The sequence below is a fragment of the Gallinula chloropus genome (assembly GCF_964237585.1).
Source record: "Gallinula chloropus genome assembly, chromosome: 3".
Lineage (NCBI taxonomy): Eukaryota > Metazoa > Chordata > Aves > Gruiformes > Rallidae > Gallinula > Gallinula chloropus.
Genome location: NC_140087.1, coordinates 47295381 through 47308609, shown reverse-complemented (window position 1 = coordinate 47308609; position 13229 = coordinate 47295381). Strand labels below are relative to the sequence as shown.

Sequence of the window (13229 nt, the reverse complement as noted above, 5' to 3'; positions counted from 1 at the left end):
GAAAGAAGTATTTATATCATTTCACATGTTGACAGTGGATTGCTGCAGCAGCAAGACAGCAAGGCTTCCAGCTGCTCCGAGAAAAGGGCTTACATTCATTTGTCAGAGGTGAAAGCATATCCGTTTGTCTGCTCTGGACCTCTGCAAGTAGCTGTAATTCCAGGGCAAATGAAGTAGCTTGTGGTTTCCCGACTTGCCAGGAAACATGCAATTGTAAAGACTATTCGCAGATGAGTTATGCTAAATGTTTGGTGTTGTGACCTGTGATGCAACACAAAAGAATGGTTGGTGTTGTCTAAACTTTAATGGAGTTAATCCTTCCAAATGCTGACAAATTACTGCCTCAGGCCATTTAAAATCACATTTCTAATGCAATAATCCTATCTGCATTACAATGAGTTAGGATGAAATGATTAGGTGCCTGAGATTTTTGCACAGTGAATTAAGTCACCATACAGACTGGCCGTGCTCGTTCACAAATTAAAGGTCTGGACAGAAATGAAATTCCATTATTCTGCCACTTGCTAGGCTTTGAGGAAGGGTTCATTACTGTCCTGTCTCTACTGGAAATGTTTCTAAAGTAGCCACAAGCTACAGGAACCCATTTTTCGTTAGATCAGGTTCAGGGCTTGCTTCATTTTTAATAATTATTAGTTGAGTCTTTGACTACCTATTACCTCTGAAATAGAAAAGGCTAATTGGACAATATACCAGCAAAAAAAAAAAAGAGATAGTGTCAGTAACTGAAAAAAGAAAACAAAACTGAATGCAAGTTCTTCCCCCTTCCCAGGCACACTGAGCTAAATCAGAATTTACCCACATCTTATACTCAGCAGCACAGACTTTCACAAGGGGGTGGTCGAGAACATAAACTGCCTAACAGCATCAGTGCCATCCATCTCTGGCATTTAAAGTCACATCCTTACTTCCTGACCAAGCAGCTATTCATGTCCACACATTCAGATTGCCTCTTGGTTCAAAGGCTGCATTCAGGACTTTTGGAATCCCACACTAACAAACCAATAATCACAAGCTTGACACGATTCTTATTAGCATTCATTTTATTATTGATACATGATATAATTTGATATGTGTGGATATAGCAACTCTTCAACTAAACTTCATGATATTTTTTGTCAGATGCCTGTGAGGTTACTGTTCCATTGAGGCCAAATGATATCAAGGGTTTGAACTCAACAAGATTTTACACAAGTTCTGATGAACAGCACCATGACACACACTTCTACGTTAGAAATTTGCCTGATGCCCCTCTGAAAATATAGCTTAAAAATCTTAAAATAAAAAAATCCATTTGAAACTATCGTTCTGCAGATGTTTGACACTGTTTGGGATATTTTTGTTACAATGGCCATCAAATGCTCCAAGATCCTTTCAGTTGCAAACTGCAACACACAACTGTAAAAGGCACTTGTGCGAGTCTTCTCCCACGGGTCTGCTTGGCATTGGGGTTACAATAAGATTTCATTCTCATAAAACATAACCTCTTGCACACAGATAATTGCTGTACATCATTAAGTCACATCTGTACCAGGAGAGGGGAAAAAGAAACACCAAGCTTTTAGCATTTTTCTTCTTGCAATTGGCAGGGAACCTGACATTTTAAGAGGTTAAAATAAAGTAGCACAACTATAATTACATATTGCTCACCTTTGTGCCACACCAAAACACAACCCCAAGTTCTCCTCCCTGTTGTATTAGGAGAGAGTTCTTCTATTTAAAAGTGAAAGCTCAACACCTCAACGCTAACAATGAGCTATTCAGAAGCAGTTTGTCTAGGTTAAGTGTAGCTTTTTCTGTATCAAATGAAAAGCTTCAGTACCCAGTTTTGTGCATAAAGCCTGTTCTCTTTATGCAGCAATTAAGTATACTACTACACTTTGCAGATATACACAAACCTTTACATGATTGCACACTGTAGCAAACATCATTGTAGGTTCACAAACAGATAGGTTACTGCAGATATCTGCTGCCAGGTACACATCAAAACAGATGCCCTCGTATTCTGCAACACACAATACTCCCTGTTATACACATTTCTAAATACAGTATAAATATGAAACAGTTGCCACAGACTATATTCATAATGCTAATGAAATTTCTAGGCTGTCTTTAATAGCACCAACAAAAATCATTTAAGTCAGCTAAATCTGGCTGACTAGCAGATGACTGATACATTTTAAATGCTCCATTTAATTGTTCTAATAAAGGCATATTGGCAATTAACTGTGTCTCATTGGGCACTACAGTCTTGAGTTATAAGATGCTTTGTAAGTTCTGAGGGAGAACACCCAGAACTAGGAATGTGATTTGCTCCTTCTGTCAAATTCAGTGACAGAATCAGTTTTACCCCAAGAAAACCCTATTCCCATGGCAGCAATTAAGAGCACACCTCACAAGACCCTGGAAAATGCCAGCTATATTAACATAGCACAGTAGACTCCAGCCTCAAAATAAACCAAAATAAGTTTTCCCCAGACACATGACAGGCTTCCACATCCTTGCAAAAGATCCTGTACATCTCATCCTCAGAAGGAGACCCCGGAGCGTCACTGTGACGCACACCTGCAGAGGCAGCTCATGGGCTCTGGCAGAGCCCACGTCCATGTCCCACTTTCCCCTAAGCAGATATTCATAAGGCTATCCCACGGATACCAGCAACCAACAGATCTGCAAGACCAGCACAGCAGACCCCAATCCAAAGAAGTCAACAGCACTAACAGCTTTTGTATCCTGTTTCACCTAGACAAAACCATCACCATGCTTGGCAGTGTCTGCTGAAGGCAGACATCATGAGTCCACAAAGTTCTTAATGGTTACAAGCCAGAAAAGATGAGAAACAGATGCTTCTGCAGATAGCCACAGGCAGGTAGCATCAGTCGGCAGAAGGGAGCTGCATGCAAAACGCTGGAGTATCTCAACAGGATTGAGCCTACAAGTACTATAAAGCACAGTGAATAGGGCAGAAGGTCGCCATAGCCTAAATACCACCTTACTTATGCCTCCTTCCTCCTGCCTAAACACAAAGCCATTGCTATCCAATGTAAGTGGCGCTCCTACAGAATTGGAAGGTTTGGAAGGAGGTGTAAGAAGTAAAAAAAAACCACACACACACATTAAGCAAGGGGCCTAAAATAAAGAAGCAAAACTTACTATCACTGTTAACAAAAGCCAGGCTGTACAACACCATCAGCTATGCTATGTGAGCAGCAGAACAAATAACAATATTAACACAAAGGTGACATCCCAGGAAGGCTCGGTCAGGCAACAACTAGCACTGGTATAATGAGAAGCCTGTACAAATCTTCACATGACTGCAAAATCTGTCAATTTCTATTTAACACTGTGTGAGGGACACAAAGCCTTGACGCTTACGTTTTATCTTCCCTCCACACCCAAACCTCAGCTACTCTGATGGCTCACATATCTGCACCAGTAATTTCCCACCTATACCCACAGATGCTAATGACACCAGATCATGCAGTCTGAAGTTCACAAAGATTTTGGTACAGGGCCATTTTCCAGGGAATCAGCCATATATTAATATGGTTAAACTGACTGTTGATTTTGATGGTTCCACCTTTGCTTTTTCATTAATAATTCAATTAAGCCAGCTCTTGAGGCAAGGTAACAAACAGCCTTTGAATCTTTTGTTTAAGAGACCACCAACTCCCTCAAAGAGCACATAAATTAGGGCGAGTACAACACAACAGCAATCTCAGGCACCCTCTCTCAGCAGTTGGCTCTTTCTGTGACACCTCTATCGTAACCACTAATGAAAACTCTTTGAAGTGGAAGTGTAAATATTATCATATGATAGTACCTGAGCCCAACAGGGCAAACAAAATTGCATTGTATTACATCCTGGGAGCTGTAGACCCATTCACAATACAACACTCATGGGGTTGCTATGGAGGAGTCCAATGCTTACTATTTTGGCAGCAGTGGGTCAGCCAAGGGCTGCTGGTCACTCTTTCAGGCTTAATCTTTATATACACAACAAACAGGGAAAGCAAAAAAACCCAATGGTAAACAAAGTGAAAACAAAGAATTCCAGAGCATGCCTTTGGAGGTACCAGATTCCAACACAGGCATGAAGCAGACTTTCCACTCTATCTGTGATCAGTCATGTCTTAAAACCTGGGGCCAGATTTCAGAAATTTTAGGATGCTCTTTAGACATGGGATTATTCAACCCAACACACAAGGGCCAACGTTTTTGAGTATTTAACTCTTCTTACTGGTGGGTGTCTGCTTAAAATCTAATGCTTCTCCAATAGAAAAGAAGCACCAAGTTGTCTTCGGGTTAATGTCATCCTGGAGGTTAGAGTTCAATGCCATGGTCTGTCACAGCCCCCTTGAGTGACTAACCATTCACACAGCACTTCAATGCCTCCTTTGAGCCTGGTGCCACAGGAAGGTCTCTGCTGCATCTGGCCTTGCAACAGAAGTACAAGCCATAGGCATCAGATCCTGCACACCTGACCACTAAGTTAGCTGCTAAGCCTCAGGATATTTTGTAAATACCCGCAAGGGTGACAGAGAGCAAAAGAGGAAAGGACCGATAACTCCTGTGCACCATCCCCACCCTTGCTTGCCCCTCACTGGGAACAAACATGGGAAACACCACAAGCCCATCGTCAATGCAGTGGAAGACGGGCAAGGAGCAAGCTTGAGGGACTGTCACAGACGACACCCCCAAAGGCTGGCAGCTCGCCGGACATGGAAGCATCCTGCTCCTCGTGAAGCAGGACGATGGGATGGGAAAAGGGAACACGAGCAACAAGGGGAGAACCCAAGTAAACCCCAAAAACCCTCAGCAGTGACAGAGGCAGAGAAGAGCTGAGGTAGCGGCAGCCCCACCGTTCGTCCGGGGCCGTTCCCAGACGGCCGCAGCTCCTCAGCGCAGGCAGCACACGGATGCCGCCGCTGCGCCCGGCCCCTCGCTCACCTTGCTGCTGACGGGCCCGGGGATGAGGAGCTTCAGCGCCTGCCTCTTCAGCTCCGCCAGGCGGGCATTGCAGTGCTCGCACCAGACGCCGCGGTCGGAGCCCGGCGATGAGCCGCCGCCGCTGCCGGAACCCGGCGAGCCGGTGCCGAAGCCCGGCGAGCCGCCCAGAGAGCCGGGGGAGCTGGTGCCGATGCCGGGCGAGGCGGGTCCCGGAGAACCGGTGAAAGAACCCGGCGAGGAGGTGCCGGACCCGGGGGACGGGGTGCCGGAGGAGCCCAGGGCAGAGCCGGCTCCCTCCGGGGCTGGGCGACTCCCCGCCCGGGACTCCTCGTAAGCCTTCCGGTACCAGCTCTCGGGGGAGAAGGGGGCGGCGGGCTTGGTGGGGGAGCAGGAGTCGGTCACCTGGAGCGGGAGAAGGAGCAACGGGTCAGGGAGGGAGGCCCGGCGGCGCCGGCAAGTTTCGCTCGGACGCTCCGAGCCCGCGGCGGCCCCCGCGCCTCGCCCGTCCCTGCGGGAGCCCAGAGCCGCCGAACCGCCCCGCACCGCGCCGGAGGAGAAGTTGAGCGGGGCCGGGAGACCGATGTCTGGCGGTGCCGGTCACCGCCCGGCGAAGGGCGCGGGAACCCCGGCACGGCAGCGGTCACCGCTCCGAGCCGCCCCTCTGCCGACAACTTACCCCGTATTTTCTGCTCCGCGCCGTGACCGCAATCCTTTCCTTATTTCCAGCCACTGAATTCATGGTGGCTTCGCAGCGCGGCGGGAGAATTTCCTACAGGTTTCCCAGTCCGCATCCGAAGGGAATAGCCGGTCCCGGGAAGTCCCCCCACGGAGCGGGCAGGCTGCTGCCTCCGGCCGCCTCCGACGGGATCGCTCAGCCCCAAAACAACGTCAGTTTTCAGGAAAAAGATTGGGCTTGGGGTTTTCTCCCGGACGATATTCCCTCATTGTCTCCCCTCTCATTCCTTTACAATCCTTGTTTTCACAGAGGCAGCAACATCCAGAGCAGGAGCGTTCCCCCCGGCACGCAGCACAGCTTCCCTCCGCGAGTGCGGCAAAGCATCCAAGGTGCAGCTTTGGGAAGGTGAGAGAAGGAGCGGGAGCCGCTCTCGCCCGGGCAGAGACGCTTTCCGCCTCCGCTACAGCGACAACTTGTTTCCTTCGCCAAGGTTTGTAACTGAGTTAAAATAAATCCTCCAAAAATATCGGGATCCAGACTCTGGGAGGAGCCTCCGCGCCCCTTGCAGCCAATATCCTCCTGCCCATTTGTGCCTGACAGTTTTGCAAGGGAAGGGAAGACCCGGGCTGCGGAGCCCTGTGTTTTCCCCGGCCGGTGGCGCCGGAGGCTGTGAGCAGACCGCCGAAGCCTCTCCGCAGGTCTGCGCGATGCCTCAGCGCCCAGGAGGGTCCATTTTATTTTGCAGTATTTCTTGATTGACGTCTGCGATTTCCCCCTCTTCTTGAAAGGGGCGGGGGGCGAAGGGGGGGGGGGGGGAACCTTGTTGCTTCCACCGCAGTTATTGGTTAGTTGCCTCTGTTCAGGGCTTTAATGAACACGATTTCACAAGTGTTCCAAATCCCCCCTAAATAACTAGGAAAGAAAAGCAAGCTGTGTTTATGACAGTCACCGGCATCTCTTTTCCATGTTGTAATTTTACGTGTATTAATTTAACTTGCAGTCAAGGGCATAATGAACTGATCTCTTAACAATGGGATTCTACAGAGTTGTGTCCCTATTAATCTTTCCCTTCTAATTATGAGTTATTTTTGCGGGTTATGGGTATCTGGTTACAGATCGGTTTTTATTTCGAATCCTGCAGATAGCACAATCGCTTCTAATAAATCTTCCTCCCCAGAGCAAGTTGCCGATTTTCTCAGAAATGGATGCAATAGAGACCTAAATGCCAGATCCCCTGATAGGGTCATAACACGGATGGGTTGATGCAATCGAGAAGGCAGATCACACAGGGGACTTGTATCCACCTTTCCACCCTCCCATTGTTACTTCCATATCCTTCCAGCATCCCTAAGTACCTGGGCTGTAACAGCCGTGGAGACACAAAACCAGCCCACCGCATCACTGAGCAAGGAATCTCTCCCATCACCTTTCCGTTTTCACAGATACTCTGCCAAGGTGTGCAAGATGCTTTGCTGTGTGTTAACCCAACTAGGGCATCACCCTTAGGGTGGAGTAGCCGTTCCTGATTTGGTTAAGAAAGCCTTAATGTAAAGCTGACAAAGCGATGCCACCCCAGGTAGCCAGGCTGCATCAGTAGTGCCTCATGCATTTACTTAGGGGTAGTGCTCGTAGCAGTGCCTCCAAAAAGCTGACCGAACGGGCAAACAAAGGAGGGGTAGCCTAGCTCCTACTGCACGTGAGGGAGTTTCACAGCAACCTGCACACACAGATCCTGTGTTTCGGTCTGGCGAAAGACGTGATAGGGATGGCACCCCTTTCGCCCTAGGGATGGCAAAGTGATCCGGAAAAACGCGCAGCGCAAGGCTACAGCAGTACAGGGCAGGTACATTCCACAGGCCCCAAGACACTGCAGGTAGCCAGCCACACACCACTCATATCATGGTGCCTGCGTTCTCGTTTACCGGGCTCAGCGATTCTGCTGGAGAACTGGCAGATTTGCTTTGGTTTTCAGCAGACCTTTAATGACCAAGCCGCTAGCTATGCCCTGCCTAACCACATCTGCTCCGTCAGGGATCATCCTCCTGCGTGCAACGGCATGCTTCCTCCGGGGCGCGACGGCTACCCTGGGGGCGAGGGGCAGCGGCTCCGCGACCTGCTGACACAGACCCGAGGGCTCGGTCGGGACCGGGAGGCTGAGCTCTGGCGACACCCCGGTCCCTGCTTTCTCCCCGGGCCGGGAAGAGAGCGTGGAGGCCCTGACGGTTCAGGCAGGGTCAGCGAGGCAGCACCTCGCAGCAGGCTGGCGGGGCAGGAGGGATAGAACAGAGCCGAAAGGCTGCGTGGTTCGGCGCAGGCTGGCGGGGGGAGAGCGGCGGGAAGGAACCGGCCCGCCGGGCGGGCTGCGAGCGACCGCGCTCCTCCCCAGCCCCGGCGGCGGCTTCGGGCGGCGGATGCCGCCCGCCGCGCCCCCAGAGCCACCGCCGTGCTGCAGCCGATACCCGCCGTGGGACGGGCGAGCGAGCGAGTGACGCGGCTGACCGTTAAACCGCCAATTTCCCGGCCCACCTGGGCGGGAGGGGGAGCGCGGCCGCGCTGCCCTCAAGCGAGCGGCGCTGAGGGGCGGCGGCGGGCGCGGCCGGGCGGGGCGGGGCGCGCGGCCCTGCGGCGTCGGCGGGCGGCGGGCGCCCTCTGCGGGCGGCGCGTGGCAGCTGCCGCGGGAGCGGTTGGGCGGCGGCGCCCGCTGGGCGCCCGGCGGCTGGGCGCGCGCGGCCGCACCGTGCGGGGAGGTGGGGGGAAGGAGGCGGCCGCCGCTCCCCCCGGCCCCGCCCGGCCGCAGTGGGCGAGCAGCCGGCTCCGCCCGAGCACGGGACCCGCAACGGGGTGCTGGGTCCCTGCGGCCGGCAGCGCTGTCCCTCCGGAGACGTGTCCGCCGTGCCTGGGGCGGGGGATCGGCCCCCTCCGGGCGGGCATGGCTGCAGGGGGGGTGGCACAGAGTGCCTTTATCCAGGGTCGGACGCCTCCTAGGGTTTTTTAGGATGCAACGTGTCCCTGGCGAGGCTCAGCGACACGGTTGATCTGCCCCACAGCTCCCGGGGGCGGGGGGAGGGTATCAGATCCTGTGTGTGTGCCCACCTGTGCCCCGCTCCCCCAGAGAGCTGGGCCGGTGGCGGGGTGCCTGCTCTCACCAGCTGCTGCCCGCCTGGCATCTCCTCCTGTCATTCCTGTCTGCTGCCCGGCTCGGGGAGGGCTCCAGCGGTAACCTGAACGAGCTGGGTTCATACCCAGGGCCTCGGGGCTGCTCAGCCTTAGCTGATGGCTAAGGTTGGTTGGAGATGACATAGGGTTGTGACCGGTGAGGAGAAAGAACATGTCCAGTCATTAAGTCAGGACCTCATGGCACAGTGAAATCATCATTTGGGTCTGAAGAGTCTCCATAGCAAATTTCCATTTTCTCACCTCGGGTTTGGGGGAACGGTTAAGAAGGTGGCATTGAGAGAGCTAGCTGCTCTGGCAACTTGCAGTCTTCAGTGACTTCATTGGCCAAGTCATTGGGCAATGGCTCTGTTGCTGCTGGATCAGCTGTCCCTCCTGACAGGTGTCATCATTTACTGACATTTTGGGTCATTCAAGAAAGGCTTTATTGAAATTTTTGGAAGCCGAGATACTCCAAACTCTCCAGTTGGAGGTATTTTGCTGCTAAAAATCTGTCATTTTGTGCTGACCAAAGTATAGGACACTATGGTGTCACTTCAGCAGGTAGCTCTGCTAGGAACCCTTTCTCTGGCTTAACACCTTCCTGTCTGGGAAGCACTGAGGTAAAGCTTTCTCCCTCTCTTTCGGTTCAGTTGTGTGGAAGTCAGTAAGGTTTCCCCTTACAACCCCTCCTGCTCTGTATGTCACAAGGGAAGACAATTAGTAGAATCACCAACACGCCAATGACAGGCAGCTCCATAGCTACCTCTCAATTTTGAGTTATGCATTTCTGCTGTTATCGTAACTGGTGGTCATGGGAACCTGCCTCAGCCTCAGTCCTGGCAAGTCATTTATGCTAGCAGTTCAGAAGTTAGACTAATTGTTATTCTTAATTCCAGACAGAGCTGAAAAGAAACGGGGCTGTTCAGACATTTATAAGTAAGTGGATGAGAGCCAAAGCCTTGGATGCAGGCGTAAGTATCAGAGAGACATCCAAGCAAGAAGGTGGTCTGAAAGTACGGAGGATGGACTTTGATCTTAGTCTACATATTGCACCTCTAGGGACTGTTGTGACCTGTCTTTTAGCTAGTACACAACCTTCCACTTTTTCCATCACACCGCAGTGCGCTTGTGGCGGTGTAATGTCACTGCTGCTTTCAGTGGTTTTCTTCTGAGTATGGGCGCAATTAAATCTGACCTAGAAGTTCAACTTCATCACTCAAATCTGAGATGCTGGCACAAGCCCAGTTCTATCAATAAACAGCAGTTTGTGAGAGCTGGAAATGTTGGTTGCATCAAAGAAATCCTTTGAGGTATTCCCATTTATAATAAATCTCAGGATAAAAAAGGTGACAGCAACTGTAACTTGAAGAGTCATCACTGCCTGCACAGAATCTTTGTTTCCAAGTTTGGTGCTAATAAGTCTCAGTATCAGGTCTTACTTACAATTTTAAAAAGCTTCCTTGGGGAGATTTGAAATGCATGACAGCCCGGATACTTGCTTAAAGCTGCATATTAATGAGATGGAGTCCGTTGGGGGACAGGGAGGAAATTGAAGGCATTTGTAGTAATAGTGACAAAGAATTAATTGTAAAGATAGAAACAGCTAATTATTAAGACCCACAAATAAAATCACAAGAACTTTCCCGGTTTGGTGTATTCTCTAAAACCTTTCCAGTTCCTGTTCTCATCCCCTTGCCAAAGCACGGGACCTTCCCAGGAAAAGGCTCTGTTAAGAGCACATTAAGTCCCATGTCCTTTTCTACAGCACAAACACACGTACCCACAGCCTGAATATCCTGCAGGATTTCAGAGCTCATGCAGTTCAGGAGGAAAGCAACCATACAGACCACATGCCTTTGTACTTCTGATATTGAAGGTAATGCACCTTTCACAGTACCTGGGATATACTTGCTTCTGGAGTGTGGCTCTCCACTTGGCTCTTGACAACGGTTGGATATGATACCATCAAGAACTAACACTGGCCATTTCTTCTGCATGAGGTATTTGCCAGAGCACAATTTCACTCCCAAGGTTTACCATGTGTATCAGCGTTAAAGAAAACCCTGACTCTTGAAAATGTGTACTTCTCTGCTCCAGCAGCTAGTTCTGGGTGGTGTAACACACACAGGGAACTCCCTAAATGGTCCCTATTACAGCCTCTACTTGTCGCTGTCACCAGCAGATCTCCATCAGTACACTGTAAATACACATTTCCCTACTCCAAGCAACAGCAGAGTCTTAATGTCAGCCTGACAGGGGTATGTCTCCCTGTCTGTGCAGCATAGCCCTTTTGCCTCGGGGGCCACAGCACAGGTGTTTAGCCTGTGCTTTCCCTGCTTCACTGACAGCTTCCTTGAATCTCTTAGTAACACAAAAGGAAACCATTTGCATTCAGATTTGGACAAAAAGTCTCACTCTGCTGCTAACCAGTTGCCTCTAAATCTCACCCCTGCCTGATGCTGTAAAGAAATCTATTTTCCATGAAGGGCTGACTATTTGGGTTTACTCTGAGTGGAAATTTTTTCTGTACCTCAAATGTAAAATATTTAATAGATTTTCTACAAACTGCTTTCATAGTTACTGCCACTGAGCACTGCCTGCTTTCATAAATCTTTATGTTCTCAGTAAAAATCAATGCCTACTTATTAATACAATATTGATATGTGTTTCGCAAGTAATAAAGGATGCGGTGTCATGCACATATGTGTACTCACAGAGCAGGGCTGCAGGGAGACGTTTACGGTCATTTTATGCAGTGGGATGCATTGCAATGACAAGTCTGCTGCCAATTTTGGTTAAGTTCATAAATTCAAATACAGAAATTCGACAGAATCCCATTTTCTGTTACTCAGGCACAATAAGCATTCACTGCAACTCCAGAACTAAAAGCAAGCTGGAAAAGTGGAACAAAGCAGGAGTACCTGTGGGTGCCAAAGCACCAAGCCCTGAGAAATACACATTTTACACAGAACAGCAACAGAGCAAGAAAACACTGGAGTGACAACAGCCGGAGTCACAGGCTCTGAAGGAGAAAGATGAGAACTGCTGCTTGTCTAGAAGTCCTGCTTGCCTCTGCAGGCACATGGAAAAGCCATCAGCTCCTTGCTGTTCTGGGCTTGGTGGAGCCACAACCACGGTAATGCTTTAGCAGCGCCCGGCATTGGTGGGGTTGTGACAGAAGCCCCCAGAGAAAGCGTCTGCAGCGTCTGCGGGCTGCCTCAGCCAGCAGAGCCGTGCCAAGGGGCCCATGGCAGCCTGAACTGCTAGAGCCTGGCTCTGGCACACTGCTTGCAATCCTCCCTGAGAACAGGGACAGCAGCTGGAGATACTAGAGGGCAAAGGATTCCCTTTAAACATTCTTCAAAGACTCTCCTAACTGCCTCAGGGGCTGGGGAAAAATGTGTCTTCCAAAATAATTATCCTCCGTAATCTTTCAACAGAAGAGGGGAGAAGATGTTACTACTGGTGTTAACAAATAACGGCAATAAGGGGAGGAATATAGGCCAGTGTGTGCCAATGTTAGAAAACAAGCAGAGCGGCTGCCGGGGAGTAGCAAGCACAACGTGCAGAGTGTGTGCCTGCTCCGCCCTAGGAGCCAGGGGCACAGGCTAGCAGCGCAGATGGCACGGAAGGAGGTAAGTGGAGGTAACAGAGCAAGCTGAATAGGCAAGCCTAGAGAAACAAACAGTGAAGCATTTATGTCATCACATTTCTATGCTGCATCCTTTCTTGTTGCAGGAGTAATTTATAGCAGTTCGGATCAACAAGAGTGCTGACATCACAGGCACCAATCTATCATAGTCTCCAATGTGTAAATGCTTTAAATGAAACACTGTATAAAAGGCAGCAGGCATTTCTTTTCTGCCCCTCAGCTCTCCTGAGGAGAAGGAATTCAACTCAGTGCTCAAACAACAGAGAATTACAGTCATGATAAGCTACGTCAGAAGTCTCGCCCCAGTATGTTCCTGAGATTTTTGTAAGCGTAGGCACTCTGCATCTGTGAGCATCGCTTTCATCTGAAACTCTTTTTCAACTCCTTTTCAAACATTTCATACATTTCTTTAATCACCAAGTACAGGGTTAAAAGTGAACGTTACAGCATGCAGATTTCCAAAACTTTTAATGCTCCATTTTCTCTTTGCTGTTCATCATTCCGTGCTGATTATATTCTTCACAAAGCAGCTGCAGAGGACTGATGACTGGCTTATCTGCCAGCCATTTCCCTCATACCTCTTTGTTACCTGCCTCTAGTTTGACATTGCCTTCAAAGTCACAGTTTGGTCCCTGTATCCCTGTATTCATCAGCTCACTGGCAGCTGGGGAGGCAGAGCTGGGCCTGGCACCTCATGTTGGACACAGGTCAGTGGCCAAGTAAGGTACAGAGAGCTGCTGTCTTTGCCCTTCCCTGTTGAGCACAATGAATGGTACA

The 13229-nt window shown here is 49.9% G+C and overlaps 1 protein-coding gene across 1 annotated transcript in view; it reads right to left on the bottom strand.

Annotated features, from left to right (window-relative positions):
• Window positions 1–5707, bottom strand: part of KIF26B (kinesin family member 26B) — a gene marked incomplete at both ends in the record, with an annotated part of 284316 nt that extends 278609 nt beyond the window's left edge. Inside the window, 2 exons of the mRNA XM_084261640.1 lie at window positions 4969–5370; window positions 5645–5707. Coding sequence (XP_084117766.1) covers window positions 4969–5370; window positions 5645–5707 — 465 coding nt within the window. The remainder of the gene's footprint in view (window positions 1–4968; window positions 5371–5644) is intronic.
• Window positions 5708–13229: the final 7522 nt, after the last annotated feature.